The following is a 19,270-nucleotide window of genomic DNA, read 5'->3' as shown; positions in this document are numbered from 1 at the left end:
TCCAGACGTGGACTAGTTTATCTTTTATGTATGAACGACTCTTATCAAATTAAGTGTTGTACTCATCGGTACCAGGTCTATCTTGTGGCCTGTTGGGCTGCCATCTTTTCAGCCCTACAGCTTTTTTACATGTTGCTTCTTTCCAGAAGTACTGTTGTCATAGTGACCCCTGGTCTGCCCAGAACTGTTCTTACTGATGTGATGATAATCTGTAAGGACGTTAGCAAACTCCTTTTTGAAGATTAAATCCACCCCCCTCATCTGGAAACATCTGGAAGTGCGGACCTCTCATTGACCCCTGCCAAATAGAAAATTTATATCCTGTAGTTTATGTTTCATATAGAGGCCGACAAAGACAAAGGCCGACAGTCCAAAGTTTGTTTGGAAAAGGGTGTGGACAGAGGACACAAAGGCCCAAACTTGCAAATGATATTACCAGCCAGTACAATAGTTTATCAGGCCTTGGAAATAGGCTGCACAATAGTTTGCAGGTGTTTCTTCTGTTGTCTTTAACGGCCACTGTTAATTCCTTCACCTTCAATTTCTTATACTTTCTCAAATTTATCATACCATTCACATTGGTTGAAAAAAGTGCACATTTTAAGATGAATTTTGAAGCAAAAAACAAATAATGATTTCTAAAGTAACCAAGCTCAGACATTTTTAGCACGAGGAAACATTTTCTCTCGATTGATTCCACTGAAGTTAAACCTGAATGGGAAAGACTTCTTCAAATGAAAGTCTGTTTTTTTCTCCTAATCACCTGGTTAATCCGTGTGGTGTCAGCATCCTAAGAAAGGCCTTTCGAGTGCAGACTGTGGGAATGAGGGATGGAGATCTGTAAATGATCTTTAAGAGAAGTTATCCTCTCTTATCCAGAGGCCACAAAACAATCTGACCTGAGCAAAGACTGTTTGTTTTCACCTGACATTTTACATCACGAGGGAAAATGACCAAGAAGCAGAAACATTATTGGAAGTTCTAAAAGGATCTTGAACACTCAGCCATCTAGTAACATAAAGCTGTTTTATTTAATTTACCTCTTAAATTCTGAACGCCAAAGCTGAAGTTGCCCTAGTTTGCATTTCTATCAGATACAGTGCAATTTAAATGGACTGTACATAATGGAGGAAAGAAAGTACATTTGATGCTGATGCCATGTTTTTAATAATGGATTAAAAGCAATCAATGATGCCAAACAAATAACACACTGAATAATAAAGTAAAGATGCCATTGAAATTTACATTAAAATCAAGTGTCAGTTCTCCGATTGTTTGATTTAATCATTTTTAATTAAAATGTTTAAAGATGCAATGAAAAATTACAGTAAGAGACCAGTGCGATGCTAAAACGTCCAGTTAAATAACCAAGTAAGATGATCAGGTTTGAGGAGCTGCACAAGAAAACTTCAAACCAGAGCTCAGATAATTTAAGCTGCGATGTTAAAAGTCATATAACTTCCCTTCAGTTTTAGATTACTGCTGGTCCCTGTGATTCATTTGTCATCAACATCGTCAAACCCTGATTTCCCCACAGTAACACTGGTCTATACAGTTCATGCATCCTGGAATAATTATCCGTTCCAAGCTGTTGCTGTCTGTTGCTTTGTGAAGACAGAAAGCCTCATGTAAACAGGTTTGTGGGGGTTTGCCCCTTTGTGGCTTGGTCACGCTCCGCTGTCTGAATAGTACAAAGATTCAACCCAGATCACAATGCAGGGCACAATACAGTGGCTCCTGTTTACAAATAGCATCCATGCCTTTAACACCTACCTGCCCGGGCCAGTCATCAACCATCTTCAGATCCTGGATCAGTTAGTTCAACGTATAGCAGTCAGAGGGATAACAAAATGTTTGACTCTCACTGTGGAGCAGTTTTTATTATTTATTACAACAGCCTTTTTGTGGGCCTGTGTTGGTGTTCCCTCAAACTGAGGTCAGTTTTTAAGCAGACAGTTGTGTCGCTTCCTGAAAAATAGAAACAATCAATTTACCAGCAACGACATTTGACCGCCCGATGATCGGAGACGGGCCCGGCGATGGGACAATGAATCGGCTTTGCGATCGTGACGTCGTCCGTCTGTTCCAGACAATGTTGTCCAGACCGACAGAATGGTGAGATAACATAAACAGAGAGTCATAACACTTCATTCACAAAAGCTCTATTTCATCAACAGCTATTTAGGTCAGTCACTTGACCATTATTGTGTCCTGTCAGTGCAGCGCTGAGCGACAGCATGCCAGACTCCACGCAGACTGCTTTCCATGCTTTTATTCCCCCAAGGTCAAGCCAAGTGTGCAACAAGCTCCATTTACACGCTGTATTTTAGACCTTTTCTCACATGCAAAGTAACTGGTTTACTTTGCATTGCATTTGGGACAATACGATCAAATCTGAATGTGTGGACCCTCTGTGCTAAACAAACCAAACACCAGTGCATCTGTTTCCCTGCATTTATTGGCATTGGCACTGCATTTCAGAGAGAAGGAATCAACTGTTCACAAAGGCTGTGTTATGAGACATCATTCTGTGAGGTACAGGATCAGCCACAAAGTGTTTCAGGCAGCAACATGAGTAAATGAGTTAGGTTCTTAGTACAGCATATAAAGTCCACTTCAAAAGCACTCGGCGTCAGATCCAAGAGGGACTGATCGACAGCAAAGATGTCAAGATGGTTTATCTGGAGAAAGAAGGCTGTGCCGGCTGCCAGGATCCCAGCTGCGTGAGCTGAAGATGCCGGCCCTCATGCCGGGACACCTTGCAGGAGCTGCTAAGACCGTATAGCACAACACCTGGAAACGAGCACAGGGCGACTTTAGAGAATCTCATAAAGGTTCTGTCTTTCTTCAGAATAGGTGTTTTTCTTCTGCTGGAAGTCAGGCAGAAAAAAACACAAATATGAAAGGGCTGTGTGCAGGTCTACCTGTATCTCCGAGGGCAACCGTGATGACCGACGATGTACTCCTGAGCATAGCAGAACCGTCTGCAGAGTCCTCTATACCCACAAGTCCAGTACTGCATTTCTGGATCATCGCCTGTCGATAGAATCACAAACATGTTCCCATCTGCTGATCTATACTGACTCTACTTGATAGTGCTTTTCATAAACTGCAATCCCAATCAATATGTTAATATCGTAAAGAAGTTAACATTAGCTGTCATGTTGTCTGTCAGGCCCCGTTGGAGAACAGTGACGTTTGAGCATTATGATTTGCTTGATCTCACACAGTAAGAAAATGGGTGTGTTTCATTTCTTACCCTCTCCGACTGCAAGCATCAGGAGAAGCACCAGGAGAACCAAGCTCAGTCCCTTCATGTTCGGGCACCAATAAGTATTCAGACACTGCTGTTGACAGGCTGATGCTGCATTTATACAGCATTTCCATCACGGGGGAGGAGTCCGTCCGTCGTGCTCTGTCCAAATCACAATAACAAAGTATCGCTGAATGATGGGAGTCTGAGGGCTGAGGGTCAGGACTATCAGCTCAATTTTTACTGTCATTTTCTTCCAAAGAGGAAAACAAGTCTTTATTTAGTCAACCTAATTAAAAATAAGGGACAGTTCTTTTCTCAAACACACCTCTATGTCTGGACAGAGGCTTGAACACAGACCACAAAGAACCCCCTATGTTATAATTACTTGGTGAAGTACTAATCTGTTTGATTTAGACTCAGTGAGCAGCACAATTCTGTCCCACTGTGTTTTCAGGGCCGCCCTCTGTTCGTAGACTGCTCTGCCCACATCTGAATATGCCAGTAGTTCATGTGCAATTGCTGATGCTGTGAAACTACAATCAAACTGCACAAAACACACAACTCTAGTGACGTGGGATGGGGGATTGTTAACAAAACAATAACAACACAACAGATGGACATGCACTTGTACAGTATGCCCCCTAGTGCTTATTGTAAATATATTTGTTTGATTGCTTATTTTATTTACCAAAAATCAACTTAAAGGGGGAAAAAAATGATCAAATCTAACACTTTTCCTGAAGAAGAGCAAAAACTCACTCAAGCAGTTGTCTCACAGCTACTCAATAAGAGCTGGGCAATACAATTATTATTGCAATAATTTTTCACTATAAAACAAAAGCCGATTGCATATTGATATAATTCTGTGATTTGTGCAAACACAATGAAGTGTAAATTAGGTATTTATTATTCAAACTTACAATAAACAACTAATTTGAATGGATTTCAATAAAAACTTTAAATTTCATTTATTTACTTCTTATTGATGAGAGAGAAATGGAGAGAGTTGTTTTCATGGCTATAACAGAAAAGTACACCTGTCCTTCTCTGTTGTGTACTAAATGTACTGCAGCAGATAGATTGATAGATAGATAGATAGATAGATAGATAGATAGATAGATAGATAGATAGATAGATAGATAGATAGATAGATAGATAGAAATGTGGAACCAATAGATTTTACATGTTTCATAATGAGTTTTTCTCCTTAAACCCCTAAAACTCGTGAAATAATGTGGTCTAGAAAAGCTCGAGCCCCTTTAACTGTAATTGTGTTATTTTTCATTTGGTTTATTAATGATTAACTGCATTTTTTTTTCTTTTGTTCTACAGCTCTTTATTTTCGTGTCTGTTTTATCTTTGCTTTTCATATATATATATATATATATGCACTTGTCCTTTCTTTTCACGGTGCAGTATTTGGATTAAGTGCCATAATACGTGTATATTTAACATTGTTCAATAACGAGCAAAAGGCTGGGAAGTGTTTTTCTGTACAGAAGGGGGCGCTAAAGTTTTGTCAAGCAGTTTACTTCACCTCTATTTCCACGCGGCAAAGAAAAGCGTGCTCATGTGCGCATGCGCAGCTCGAACAGCTGCAGTCCACAACAACAGTCTGCCCTAAACTTTCCAAGATGGCGGACCTCCTTGGTTCGATTCTAAGCTCGATGGAGAAGCCTCCGACTGTCGGCGACAAGGAGAGCCGACGAAAGGCTCGAGGTACATAGCGTGTTCCCTGAATAACGACCAGTGTTGCGGTGGTTTGAAACTGTCGCCATGGCCGTGATATGAGGCCCAGGAGTGTGTTGAGTACGGACCGGACAGGAGTGGGCACTTTCTGCTGCTGCTGCCACCGGGTCAAGTCAACTCTGCTCCGGGTTTAGCGCCGCATGCAGCCGCGCATGTCCCGCAGGACACAGGCAGCTACTGGTGCTGGAACGCTCTAAACAAACAGCACCGGTGATGTGTCGAGGTCGAGCACTGTGTGTTTACCCCCCGAGCTGTAACCTGAACTCAGCCTTATTTAACCTGGTTCACTGTGGAGGGTTCAAAACATGGCACACGTGTGAGCCGCTGCAGCCTCCTCCTGGTTGTACCCCCGAGGGGAGAGGTCGCTCCTCAGCAGCGGCTGTGCTCTGCCCTCCACACAGCAGCCTCCTCTGACCCACTATCTGTCCCATTCCCGATCAGGGATGTGCTAGTGAAGTCACTGATCAGACCTAAGCTAATCTGCTAACTAGCTCTGGCCACGGGGAATTAATCAGCGACAGAAAGAGTGTGTAAAAATATAAGTGAATGCTAGTAATCTAAATAAAAACGTATATGTTTATATAATTCCTAGCTTCTGTCATTTGTAGTCATAAAAAAAATAAAAGATAGACGATGATTTTGAAAGGTTCCTTAGGGCTTTCTCACAGCAGCCATTTTGACCTGAAACAGAAGGTAAACATAGATGTTGCTAATCACATGTTCTTTAATACAACAGAACTTCCATTGGTTTATTACTATACTCTACTACTATATTCATTCATTATAAACACGTCTGTTTATCTACTATCTACTATTTCAACCACCTCCTGTAAAATAGATCTGTGGCTCCATTTTTATTTATTAAAAACTGCAATAACCCCAAATTGTTATATGGCACCAAGAAAATATTAGAAACTAGGAATTCCTAACAATATTGCCAATAGGGCTGACTGTAGTATTATGAAAAATAAACAACTTTTAAGTTTTTCAACTTGAAAAATCCAATATAATGATTGATGGATCAAATCAGCTGATATGAGCTTTACAAAGACTTATCTATATGTTTGCAAATATGTGCTGATATGAAAAATTGTATTTTAAAGTGTAAACAATGCAGAAAAGAGCTGCTCTAAAGAAATTTTCTTGATTTTTTATTTTAAAAATTCAAGTTGGACGTAGTTGGTTATATTTGTGTTAAGTTTTGGTTTTCGACTTTAAAATATCAATCCTTAAATTTCAAAGGATTCAAAAATTAGTATAACACATTTTCCCTCCAAAAATAGCGGTATTTGGCACTGGCCCTCAAAAATCCAATTTTTCTCAGGTTTCAATCTAATGTAGCCAGATCTATTTCATTCAGGGTTGTTAAAATGCTTATCAATAAAATATTAGAGGATGTGCCCGCTCCGACAGATTAAAAAAATAAAGATTAGAGTCCCTCTGTGCTCCAGACGTGAATGATCCGAAAACATTGTGGGAAAGAAATCAGTTTCTTTAGAACCCATTTTGTGAATTCAGTCTTTAAAAATACAATTACGCCGGTTGTGGCTGTAAGACTCCATGAGCTGTGTTTACAAAACAAACCATTTCTGCTATTGGACGTAAACAAACCTCAACTTTAACCTCTGCTATTTTCAGAGCAAGCAGCCAGACTCAAGAAGATGGAAGAACATGAGAAAAGAAAGAAAGCTGAGTTCAGGAAAAAGGTAAGAGTCTATGTGTCACATCTAATGCAGGCTGAATTTAGTTCTGACACGACGCTGCTCTGCCCTGGCTTCATCACTGCTAGTATTCCTCACAGACTTTCTCTTCCCACATCTCTTGATTAGATGGAGAAAGAAGTGTCGGAGTTCATCCAGGACACTATTCAACAGAAACGAAAGTACAACCCTATGGGGAAGCTTGAAAGGAGTATATTGTAAGTAGTTGTCAGTGCATAAAATAAACACTGTAGGGCCAAAGAAGGTGTTTTTGTCACATGTTCACGACTGTTTTGCATTTAATCTCTTCCTGCCTCATAGGCACGATGTTTCCGAAGTGGCTGGGCTGGCTTCTTTTTCCTTCGGGGAGGACGAGGAGAGTCGTTATGTCATGCTTTTCAAGAAGGTCTGAATACTTATTAGTGTTTGATATTTGAATAAACTTGACTATTGGGCTCTATTTACCAAAAAACACAATGTGTAGTAATTTGGCTGTTTTCAACCTTGTGCCGTGGCAGGAGTTTGCGCCATCGGATGAGGAGCTGGACGCTTATCGCAAAGGAGAGGAGTGGGATCCCAAACTCGCAGAGCAACGACGAAAACTAAAAGTAAGACTGGACGCTCACTCTTTGTATTTACACAGGTATTATGGGATGTCTAGGGGCCAGTATTGAATAGCAATGAAATTGGCTATTGGCAAGACACCCTGCACCTCTGTCTTCATTTTGCTGTCGTGTAAGTATTTAATTCTTATCAATGTAGATAAATAAACATCGTGAAATATTTGTTCCACTATAAATATCCCATAATCTTCTTACCTTCACACCTACACTACATTGGACAGCAGACAGGTTGTAGCTTTAAGAGAAAATAACCAACAAATTAAAATGTATTTGGATGTCACAGAATAACAGGGAAACCTGCCATAATGTAGGGACATGGACAGCCACTCAGGGAGAAAACTTATCCAAGGAGGCACCAGTTCCCCCATAGATACACAAAGAAACACAATCACAAGACATGTTGTGTATTTGTCAAATTATAGGAGCAAGACGCACTGGAGGTGGCAGTTTCCAGTGAGACGAAGAAGACAGAGGTTCCTAACTCCAACTACAGAGACAAGTACAGTCACCTGATCGGCACCTCGGCTGCAAAGGATGCGGCGCATACTCTAGAGGCGAACAGCACTTATGGCTGTGGTGAGTACATCACATGATCAGTTACATTTATCTGTTTCATACAGAAGTGTGAAAAATGGTTTATTCTAAACTGTAGCATCCTAGCAAGGTGGTCATATGTGTTCACCTCCGAATGTCTGAGTGATCAGACCTCAGATGCGACCACAATATGTCTTGGGTGCGTAGTCACCAGTACTCTGCACTTTTCACTTGTGATCAGATCCCTCAGGACAGATGTTGGCACCAGGTCCGACCGTGGTCACAGAAACACTGTACTGCTTCGCCTCCACCCCTCTTTTCATTTACTCACCACATTTGTCCTTTTCTCTCCCAGTACCTGTGGCCAACAAGAGGGACACTCGCTCCATAGAGGAAGCCATGAATGCGATCAGAGCAAAGAAACGTCAGAAGCTAGAGGACGACACAGGGGAACGCAGCAGCACTTCCTGAGTCCCCACTGTTCCTGATTTGTCTGCTGTCGTGTTGGTGTGTGTGTGTGTGGGCGCAGTGGTGCGTCTGTTTGAACACTCTTAATTCATGCTGTAAAAATAATATCCTTCTCTCCAGACATTTTAAAGTTTAATTATTATGAGGGGCAGCAATTATAGTATGTTTGCCTCTCTTTTACTGAGTCTGTGCTGAAACCATTATATCCTGTGTAATTGGAGATTGCTTGGGTACGTCTGATCAAGGAAGTGGATCACTCTACGTTTGTGTAACGATTTCTCGTGACATGTTAGTGTCTGTTATCAAGCCTCGCACACACATGATTGGATCTCATATAATAGGAACGTTTTTGACTTACAAAATAGTACAACTGGATAAAAACATCTGATAACTTCATGCATGATTTTTTTTTTAACTTAGGGCTCTATAGATAGACAGTCCAGAGTGTGATCAACATTTTTGATGCACATGTGCATTTGTAGTCCTGTAGTGACATTTTAATAACAAAGTATTTCCAGTTTTGAGCTTTGTCAGGACCTGATGACGCTTTGAAATCAAGGTTTTAGGCAAAGCATGACGGAAAAGTCCCACCGACAATGTTCCTAAATTGCAGTACAGTTTTTAAAAGGGAAACAGCAAGGTCATCCATTGATCCGTTTTTGTTTCTCTAACCGTAACCTGTTTTAAAGTTGGATACAAGCTTTTCCTCCATCGCAACTGGAGCCCCATTTTAGAAAACACTGCTGTGGGTTTTAGGAATCTGATTGTTTCTCTCCATCTGCACTGACTGTGAATCAAACTGTTTAGTAAAAGGCTTTATTATCGAGCAATGCAATGTCCTGCAATGGGCAACATCGCAGGGAGCGGGATTGCCAGGCTCCTTGTTGGGATATGGGTCATTAAGTTTTACTGTCTTTTTGTTTGTCGAGGGGTTCTTGGCATCTTGATCGTCTATTTTAACATGGTTGCACTGTTTTATCCCTAATGTGTGTCAATAAACAGTATTATACCTGTGCCTGGATGTTGACTTCATTTCTACACAGCCGAATCGTTCAACTTTAGCTCTTCATTGATGATCATTGGATTTTTTTTACATATTTTACTTAGTAATTACAAAGGGCATGAAACATAAGCACTTTATAATATACATATTAAAGTGGATTGGTTGGTTTCATTAGGGGACGTCTATTTTAAGGTCCTGCTTCACTCCACGGTCAGCCCTCTGCCTGTCCAGATGTTGTGACGCCTCTGTCCTGAGGGAGGCGCCAGAGATCAACAGAAATACCGAGGTTTTCTTATTATCCCTGTTGTTTCCCACTGTCCTGCAGAAACATATTTATTGCGCACAGGAGAACGAGTCGCGCACATGTACAACAAAAAATGAAGGCCATGCTTTTGCTCCTCTTCATCATTTGGTTTGCAGATGCAGAGCTGAAACCCAGGAAAGGTGAGTCATGACCCTGCTCGTGGTCTTTCTCTCTCCGCTGCCATCAGAGGTTTGGGGCTAAAAATAAGAGAAAAGCTTGAGAAATTTAGACTGAAGTGAAGGACAGCTTTATCCGACTTTACCAAAAAGATGATCTCATACATTTAACATCCTCTGTTGTTCTAAACACAGCTTTGGTGTTTTGTGTAATAAGTTGTTGGTCAGAGAAGCATTTCAAAGTGGAACCCTGCAGTTTGTTTGTCTGAACAGTCCCAGGGCCAGTTGTGGGATGTAAATAAGTACCAGTCACTTTCGTTTCTTAACTTAAGTAAATATTTCATGTATCTGTACTTTACTTTTTTTATAGCAGCATGTATTTTTTTTTTTTTTTTTTTTAACATGAATCAATAATGACAGGAGAACTGGTCCACTGATCAAATCAGAGTATTCAAGTAGATAAGTTAACGTGATACCTTGACTTTAGATATTAGTTATTTATTTAAATGCATTTTTAATAGAAGGTGATACTTACTAAAAAAATGTCAAGAGGAAAATTAATATTCTCCTGTTAATATTTTAAAAGCAAGAAGTACCTACTCACTGTTACTCATGTAAAACAGTCAATATGGTACTTTTTCTTTTAATATTTTTAAATATATTTAGTTGCAAGTATTTCTTACTCCTTTGTACTCATGTAGAACAGTTAATGTGCTACTTTTACTTTTAATATTTTCAGCATATGTAGTAAGTACCATTTACTAGCTTTTACTCAAGTAGAACAGTTAATGTGGTAGATTGTTTGAGTACTTACTCCAGCACTGCATTATGTTCAAGCCAGATCAGTGGTATTTGTAGCTGTGCAGGTTTTTCCCTCTTCAGTTTAAAATACTTAGAGCTGATTGTTGACAAAATGACAAATGTTTAGTCAGATTAGTTCCCATGTAAATGCTTCTGTTTATTTGCACCACATGTGCCTCAATAGCTCGTCTGTCTCCTCTCTGACACGCAGGCTCTGCGGTGGTATGTACTTTTAAAGACAAGACATTCAGCCCAGGAGACAGCTGGCATCCCTATCTGGAGCCACTTGGATTTATGTTCTGCATGCGCTGCCTCTGCACTGAGGTAACTGCTGATGATTCAGTTTCTGTAATACTGGTTTAGAGGTGGGTTGGTATCCCTGTGCTAGTAAACCGGTGCTGTTCTCTCCCAGATAGGCCATGTGAAATGTAACACAATCAAGTGCCCGGCTCTGTCCTGTGAGAACCCAGTGGCTGTGCCTCAGCAGTGTTGTCCGAGGTGCACAGGTAGGTCTCCCCACGCCTCTCCAGGCTTTTTGACAGAATCGATTTCTCATCTCTGTGACTTCAAACTCTAATCATCTGTGTGTGTGATGTGCTCTCCTCAGACGGGCCCAGGATCCCTGCAGGCCTGAGAGCATCAGTGAAGTCCTGCAGGCACAATGGGAGTATTTATCAGCCGGGGGAGACCTTCACCAAGGTCGACCTCTTTCCATCCAAGCAGAGCAACCAGTGTGCCATGTGCTCGTGCTCCGTAAGTAACAGACAACTTACTGCTTTTGTTTAAAGTAAATTAAATGAAACAAAAAGAATCATCAAGATCAATTTATTTAACAGTGTGAAAGAAAGTGGAAAATAATTCCTGGCTCTGGCCCCTGATCTGGATCCACAGTAACATTCAATATTCTTTTGTCTAATAACACATCCTTCCTTCAGTTTTAGCCTAATTCTTTTAGCTATCAAACAGAGAGACAGACAGATGGACAGAACGCAGATGAAAACAAAACAAATCCTCAGGTTTGTTTGCAAGGAAACATTTTCGGACCGTGAATGTTTTCATTCTCTCACAAACCTACTTTGATTTATATCTGCTCTTTGAATCTTAAACAACTCTAATCTATTCAAGCACAAACCAGCACAGGTTTTAATGTCTAAAAACCAAAAAGAAAAACAAACATTTTTAAATATTAGCTGTGATCAAATTATAACCTTTAAAGATTACTACATATGCATGAAGAGCAATCTCTGCGCACAAACTTACTCCTGCCAATGATGTGCAGTCAAAGTAGACATGCATTGTTGTAGCTCATGTATTTCTAAATCCTGCAGCCGGTGAAAGCATCTTGCTTTGGTTTGCGTGTTGGCTTGGCGTGTTTGTGACTGTCACCAGAGAACAGATGAACTTCTTCATATATATAACAAAAGGCAGATACTGTAAAAGACACAGAGCCAAAGCTGAAATCTCCCTGGACCTGGACGTCTCCGCATGTTTTCTACGTCTCCAAGGAGACAAAACATGAAAATGAACTCAACAAAAATACTTGTAAACATTTTAGAACAGTAGAAATTATGTTTGTTGTGATATTTTTCTTTAATTTATCTCTCTGTAATAACCTTTAGAGGTGGTTCAGGTAGTAAAGCGGGAAGTCCATTATTCATACAGCTGCTGGTTCAACTGTCCTTTATTCCTGACTTGTTTCCAGTGAGCCAGCCAGCACCTCGCATTCAATCTGCCAAATAATCCACATCAAGTCTTTGACGATTAATTGCAATATATCTCATTCGATTTAAAGTCGTGAACATTAAAAATGAGTCCACATAAGCTGCTGTAGAGAGGCATGCAGAAACCTGGGAGAGCTTCAGCCTCACCTCAGCTTCAGCACATACTTGGACAATGTAAAAGATGAGTGATTTTCCCTTCTCCTCTCTCCTCAGAATGGAAATATCTTCTGTGCTCTGAAAACGTGCCAACCAATCACCTGCTCCTCTCCAGTGTCAGTTCCAGATACCTGCTGTTTGGTGTGTAAAGGTAGTCGAACTCCAAGCGCCGGGCAGACGAAATGTCTTTACTCTGTTTCCAACCTGGAACAATAATCCCTTTTAGGAATTTGAACTGCGGGTCAGGGCTGAGCTTTTGAAAGAATGTTTCCCCCCCCCCCTGATATCGATATATATAAAATAATAAAATTTGCTTTGTGACGATGTAGTGCAGTAAATTTGATTATTTTGTGAAATATCATAATATGATCTTTCCACTCCGCCCTACAGTCCCCTCATGAAACCATATTCAAATTCACTAGATCCTGAATTTCATTTTGATCTGCACCAAATATCAGTTCCCTAAAGGTGCCAGATTCTTTCCCCCAGAGTTCTTCCCTGACCCTTTCCACATTCTTCCACCAAGGTTCCCAGTAATCCATCCTGTAGTTCTTGTGTCATCCTGCCAACAAACAAACAAACAAACAAAGTTACCGACAAACAAATATAACATAACATATAAACATATAATAATATTTAAATACAGCCCAAACACTATGTAGATGAACCATTATGTTTTTTTTGTGGCATTACAGTGTCCTCATAGGAGGTTTGTGCTTTTTATTCCTCTAGATCACGGCACCAGTGGGTCCTCATCAACTGAGGATGGAAACCAGCAGCTGAACAGAGGCGTCGTATGTCCTTATTTTATTTTTCATAAAAGTAAAATATCATTGACGTTGCTTTCAAATGGAAATCAAACTTAAAACCTGTTTAAACGTAGCGGAAGGTAGTAAAGAGATGTAGTTGCACTTGAATCACAGGACTTGGGTTCAAGTGTCACAGTGCAGTGTCATTGAACGTGTTGAGGAGGGGGCGGATCTCTACTGACCCTGACCAATCACCTCCCTGTGCATGGGGAGAGGAAAACCATTATTTTACATTTAATACTGCTGGGATCTTTACTTCAACTTGGCATCGCATTATTCAGATTAATACTGAAATTATCATTTTTTTGCTGTGATCAATAAATACACTTGCCCTCACGATCCACAGATCAGTTGGCTTATGAATCAGACTAAACTACGTTGTTCTATTTGAAATGCTTATAGCTGAACTGAGGGAAAGATAACTGCGTCTTGTTATTTCTTTGCTTTCAAAAAGAGGCACTCAGTCGACCAGTGTCCTGCCGAGCCGAGCAAGGTGCGGTCGGACCGTGCCACTCCGCCCAGGGTCAGGACTTCTCCCAGAGGCCTGAGCCTGAGTAAACTCAACCTCAAAGGGGCTTCGGGGACCACTGTGAAGATTCTGTTGCAGAGGAAACAACAAAGAGGTGAGACTTTGACAAAACAGAGAGATCCTTTATAGGTGTTGGATTTTTTTATGGACATCTTCCTCGCAACTTTTACGATCGTTCCCATATGCAGCCCCAACGCTCAGGTGTTTTCCATTTCTCCCAGCGTGTTTATACAATGGCAAGACGTACTCGCATGGAGACATGTGGCACCCAGTTCTGGGGAGGGTCCTGGAATGCATCCTGTGCACTTGCACTGATGGCATCCAGGACTGCAAGCGCATCACGTGTCCCGGCCAGTATCCATGCCAACATCCAATGAAGTCAGCGGGACAGTGCTGCAAGACTTGTCCAGGTAGGAGAAGTGGCCCGTTGCACAACGGACCATTTATGATGTTGATCGGCTGCATCCACACAACCTGTTTTGTTTTTTCCTCTCTCCAGAGACCAAAGCTGAAAGTAACCGCACCCTGTGTTATCCTGGATTTAAATACAGCGTCTTGGTGTATAAAGTCGAATCATCTCTGAGACTCGACTCGTCCCACACGGTCAGGATCATCGCTGCCGAGAGAAAACGAACTGCTGAAGTTGAAGTGCAAGCATGGAAGACTGACGGAGGTACCGTCAACACTGCTGGGAGCTATTTAACAGGAGAAACTGGCATTTAGGATTTTTAGCAGAGAGTTAGATGAGATGAACAGCGATCCTCTCATATCTAGTTTGGATAAACCGGTGATCAGCTCTTTGTGCAGCAGCATTGGCTACAGATTCCTGCTGTCTGTCTTTATTTATCACTTTTACAGTTTCAGAAGGAAAAATGCAACAAGCATCAAACAGCCCATTGAAAAAAAAGCCAGGTTTTGCACTCGTTCAATACTAAGCTAGAGCCAGCAGCTGGTTAGCTTAGCTTAGCATTGAACCAAAGGGAAACAGAGCCATGACAGATGTTTCTGTTTTTGCTAAGCTAAGCTAACCCATTTTAATCCTGATAGTGGCATCAATTATCTCGTGTGACTCGTGAGAAAAGTACCTTCGAAATTGCCAAAAACAATTACTTGACGACAAACGTACATTATCGCTGCAGCATTGTTTGATTGTCCCCTGTTTTATTTATTTATTTTCGTTAATACAGGTGTTTTGAAAGTATTGGATATTGGGGACAGTCAAAGAAAACACATCATGGATCATCCAGAAAATTACACAATGCTCGCGACGCTCGATGAAGGTTTGTTGAAAAAGGATTTCATGATGCATTTGTATGTTTGTTAGATGTGATTGTTTTTTTTTTTAGGGGTCATCATTTATTTTTCAGACACATGGAGTAAATTCAAAGAGGAGCGAGGAAACCTGACGAAAGCTCCTCAGACCACGATTTGTGGAGACGGGATTCGGGAGGTGATGACGTTCATCAACCCCGCTCAGACTGAAGGCCTGTGTTCACCCTGATGCCCACTCTTTGTGCCGATGCTCCACATAAGCACATGGTTGATATACATACTTCCTGTCATGCATGTTGCACTTGGATCCTGAAACCTTCCCATTGTAATGCTGGAGATTCTAGTTATGATATTGTTGCTCATCAGTTAATTCAGACATCATTGTGCATCATGTTGGAACCATCGCATATTTGCATTTTTTTGATTATTAGGCTGCAAAACTATTGGAAATGCCAAATTCTGAAATGTTTAAATATAAATACTTCAAGAATAATGGCCTAATATTATGAGGATTAAGTCGTAATTTAACGAGAAAACTTTAGAAAAATGTTTATCTCATTCTCCACATTCCTTGTTTTAACACAGCTGGTCTTCTGATATGCCCCTTCTTTGACATTTGGTCTAAGATTACGACTTTATTCTTGTTAATTCACAACTTTTTTTTCTCATAACATCACAACTTTATTCTCGAAATATTTTGATTTTATTCTCATAATATTGCAGCTTCATTCTTGTAATATAACAATTTTACTCTCGAAATCGCGAAAATGTCGCCCTTTAAGTGGCCCTAATACGCTGTCATGTAAAACACATATAAATATAATTTGTATTTCAGAATATGCTGGGGCAAGCTGCCATGTTCTGATTAGAATGTAAAGGGTCTATGTATGATCAGTATACTGTATTTATTGTAAATATTGAGGGTTTTTTGGCACCTTATTTAAAGCGTTTTGGTTCTTGTATGATTTCTGTAAATACAGTACATGTGTTTGGTTGAATGTTGTCGTTTTTCCCGCCTTGCATGAATTAGCAAGAGGCATCGCATTGTGGTAAATGCACAGTTTTATCCAAACAGTGGTTTGTTATCACAGCCTAAAGACATCTTACAACTCCACATGCCAGAACTATTTCAATTTTAAGTGGCCATTGTTGATGTAGCTGAATTCACTCTGTACCCGCCCCCCCTCACAATTTGAACCCATAAAGTTTTTTCTGTGTTTTACACCAGTCAGCAGCTTTTGTCTGATTTATTTCTGGCTGTAAGTTTCATGTTTGAATGTTGCATGCACTGGAACCGTTTGTCCTTGCACGACAGTGAGAATGTGTATTTGAAACAAGCTTAAGATGTGGCTCAGAGCTCACAGTTGTTTTCAAAGCGTTGTATAAAAAAATGATGCTGATTCATCTCTGATCCGCATGCCGGGCAACAGCGGACGCCATCATCGCCCCAGGGCTTCAGTTAATGGAGCTCCGGAAGGCCGGATAAACTGTGTTCCCGCTGGAGATGAAATGTTATCAGAGACGTGAAAATCAAAAGCAGAAGTTGAAACTCCCTTCAACCTCCCAAACAAACACACACATGTAATGTTTGCCCAGCAACAGTGTTTCCCCCAAAATGTCTTGTTATTTATTATTAGGTATATAATATCATAATCAGACGATGATCCAAGTGACTGGCTTCCTCTGTCCCGCTCCCAGTTTTCACTCTCAAAAAGTGGGAGTTTTACTGCCCTGTAACAGCAGGATTTTTATTATACGACAAGGTTATTCATTATTCAGGATGGAACATAGGAGCAGTTGAAGCTGTTGAAGTATTGCAAGAAACAAACAATTTAACTTGTTTTTGCCTTGGCAAATCAGCGCTCCCCACTCCCTGTTCTGTGCCTCTTCGAGTTGCAAAACAACAAAAGCCTCAAATCAATTTCAACTGGCACGTTATGTATTGTCAAGTTCAATCTAATATTGGACTATTTATACATGTTTTTATTTATTTACCGACTCGAATTACCCGTCAAACTGTTGAGAACCCCCAGGGTTACAATGTTGGTCAGCCAATGTTATAGCAGCCATCATCAATATATTCACATTAACATAGAATCACATGTATGTGAAAGGTCTTTGTTTTAGTGATAAATTCAAAGAGGTATGGAGCTCCATAGTGGCTTTAAAAACTCACTGGTTATCAAACTAGCAACAGCTGAAGAGACAGATATTTGTGTCAGGAGTTGGTGGAGACCAAAATTGAGCTAAAAGAGAGAGAATATTGGAGTTAGATTCACCAGAGGGTTCAGAGAGATGTCTCCAAATTAATGAAAATCTGTATCTTCTGGATGTGTGACATTGACAAATAAATAACCCTCACCCAAAATACTATTAATTGCAAAAATGGAAGGGCAATTTGTAAATAAGAGTGTGTCCCTCTCTTGTCTGTTTGAGGTTTCTCCAATTCTCCAAATCGCAAACATGATGAAAAACATGTCTTCCGTTAAATGTTTGGCTTGCTGTGGTAGGGATTACGCTAGTGTAAACATGGTTTGCGCAGATGGATCTAAAAGTAGGTCAAGAAACTCAACAACATCTGTATTTCCAAAATGTAAGAGAAAGGAAGAAGCCTGAATGATACTTATTAAGTAGTTGGGTTTCACTGAAAACACATTTATATGTTCAAATAACATCCAAGTAGTCAAATAACCTGCTTGTGGAAAAAAGTTTGTTGACGTTTTCTTGTCCGCAGGCCCGTTTGATCAACAGGTGTCAAGTTATCCCGGTGGTTCCCATGACTCAGTCGGTGTGCTGAGCGGGTGCTTCGGAACAATATCGCTCCCTCCGTCCCCTCCCCGTCCACAATGACTCATTGTGTTTCTTTCACACTTTGCAGCCAGACAGCTCCGTCCGTCTCTCCCTGAAGGGGACCGACAATGTTGTATCTGGCTGTTTTTTACATGTGTCATTTTATTAAAAGGGAATTTCCTCTCTGTCCACATTTTTTAATTTGTCTCACAGGCCGATTGAGCTATGCATGCTTACTCCTGGCTCTGCAATTGGAACAGCTGGGGGCAGTCAGTAGGTATAAATCAAGCAGCCGCTCGGCTCTCTGTGCCTGTGCACTCCACCCTGCTGCCACTGTAGACCAGACTCAGTCAGAAGTGAAGAAAATGTCAAAGGGTCACGACTCAGCTCAGGATAGGAGGCACCTCTCGGCCATTATTATGATATTAACAACTCTCTTTTGCTTTTCTTCCTCCTCTGCATGTCAAGTTCTTTGTGACTGGGTCAGGGAACATCAATCAGTTCATGCATGCCATGGAAAAGACCTTGAAATGGTTATTTTTGCTGCTTTCATCTCTGTGTTGTGTTAGGTTATTTAGTGAAACATTAGGTTAAATAATTACAGTTGTAAAGTGTATCATTAGTGTTCATGATTCAACACAGAAAAATGTAATTTACTTCTTTTTCACTTGTCAAAAACACATGAGATCTGATTCTCTAAAATTGGACAAACCTCGATGAGGTTCTTGGGACACCATCTGCAACGACTGCAGAGGAACTCTCACACATACTCCAGGTTTGAAGATACAGAATAAATTCATGCATGCTACAGAGTGATCAGTGTTCACAATCTTCTTGGGGTTGAACTTATTTCTTAAGACAGAACCAAGCAGCCTGACCTGCTGCAGCGAGAGGTTCCTCGCCACATGTGTACATTGTTTGTGAACAACTGAAGCATTGCAAATCCATCAGGCAGCCTCTCGGTTCTACGCGAGCCAAGTTGTGTTAAGTGAATTAAGTCTGATAGACGTGTTTGCTTTCATAGCTGATTAAGGTGCCCGGCGGAACCCCTGAGTTTATACTTCATCCAAATGCTTCCACAATCTATCAAAGGCTCTGTTTTTTTACACCCTTGCCCCCTCATTAATTAAGTTGGCCCTGATCACTTTAGCCGGCGGCTGGCCCCTCGCCAGGAAAACATGGACAATACCGGGGGTACGTGTCACGAGCACTTTGGGTCTTCGTCCCCTCACCCCGAGCGGCTCGGCTGAAAGGTGAACATTTGAAACACTTGCTTGTGACGACTGTAAACTGTTAACGACAGACCACAGTGAGGTGTTTTGTTTCTCCGGGTAAAATAGGACCTGCAACTACTTAACAGCTATAATCTGTAATTATTAATAATGACCTCTTTTCAGATGTCAGCCAGAGTATCCGAGGGCCCGTCCAGGATTACATGA

General features: G+C 40.9%; 3 protein-coding genes across 3 annotated transcripts; 2 read left to right on the top strand and 1 right to left on the bottom strand.

Moving 5' to 3' along the window:
* Window positions 1-2,440: 2,440 nt before the first annotated feature.
* On the bottom strand, window positions 2,441-3,398 carry defbl2 (defensin, beta-like 2). Its single transcript, XM_062406578.1, has 3 exons — window positions 3,260-3,398; window positions 2,925-3,036; window positions 2,441-2,793 (listed from the first exon to the last, which is right to left on the bottom strand). Exons 1-3 carry the CDS (start codon window positions 3,315-3,317, stop codon window positions 2,772-2,774), a joined length of 192 nt encoding a protein of 63 aa, XP_062262562.1. The 5' UTR covers window positions 3,318-3,398; the 3' UTR covers window positions 2,441-2,771.
* Window positions 3,399-4,848: 1,450 nt separating this feature from the next.
* spag7 (sperm associated antigen 7) lies at window positions 4,849-9,344 on the top strand. The gene is made up of 7 exons (XM_062406631.1): window positions 4,849-4,975; window positions 6,644-6,711; window positions 6,835-6,923; window positions 7,027-7,111; window positions 7,224-7,313; window positions 7,751-7,904; window positions 8,218-9,344. Exons 1-7 carry the CDS (start codon window positions 4,891-4,893, stop codon window positions 8,331-8,333), a joined length of 687 nt encoding a protein of 228 aa, XP_062262615.1. The 5' UTR covers window positions 4,849-4,890; the 3' UTR covers window positions 8,334-9,344.
* A 339-nt stretch (window positions 9,345-9,683) lies between these two features.
* chrdl2 (chordin-like 2) lies at window positions 9,684-16,255 on the top strand. Its single transcript, XM_062406355.1, has 11 exons — window positions 9,684-9,777; window positions 10,766-10,878; window positions 10,967-11,060; window positions 11,162-11,307; window positions 12,489-12,582; window positions 13,164-13,225; window positions 13,695-13,863; window positions 13,991-14,179; window positions 14,269-14,442; window positions 14,957-15,049; window positions 15,137-16,255. Exons 1-11 carry the CDS (start codon window positions 9,711-9,713, stop codon window positions 15,268-15,270), a joined length of 1,335 nt encoding a protein of 444 aa, XP_062262339.1. The 5' UTR covers window positions 9,684-9,710; the 3' UTR covers window positions 15,271-16,255.
* Window positions 16,256-19,270: the final 3,015 nt, after the last annotated feature.

The sequence above is a fragment of the Platichthys flesus genome, chromosome 15 (assembly GCF_949316205.1).
Source record: "Platichthys flesus chromosome 15, fPlaFle2.1, whole genome shotgun sequence".
Taxonomy (NCBI): Eukaryota; Metazoa; Chordata; class Actinopteri; order Pleuronectiformes; family Pleuronectidae; genus Platichthys; species Platichthys flesus.
This window is presented reverse-complemented; position numbering and strand designations above follow the sequence as displayed.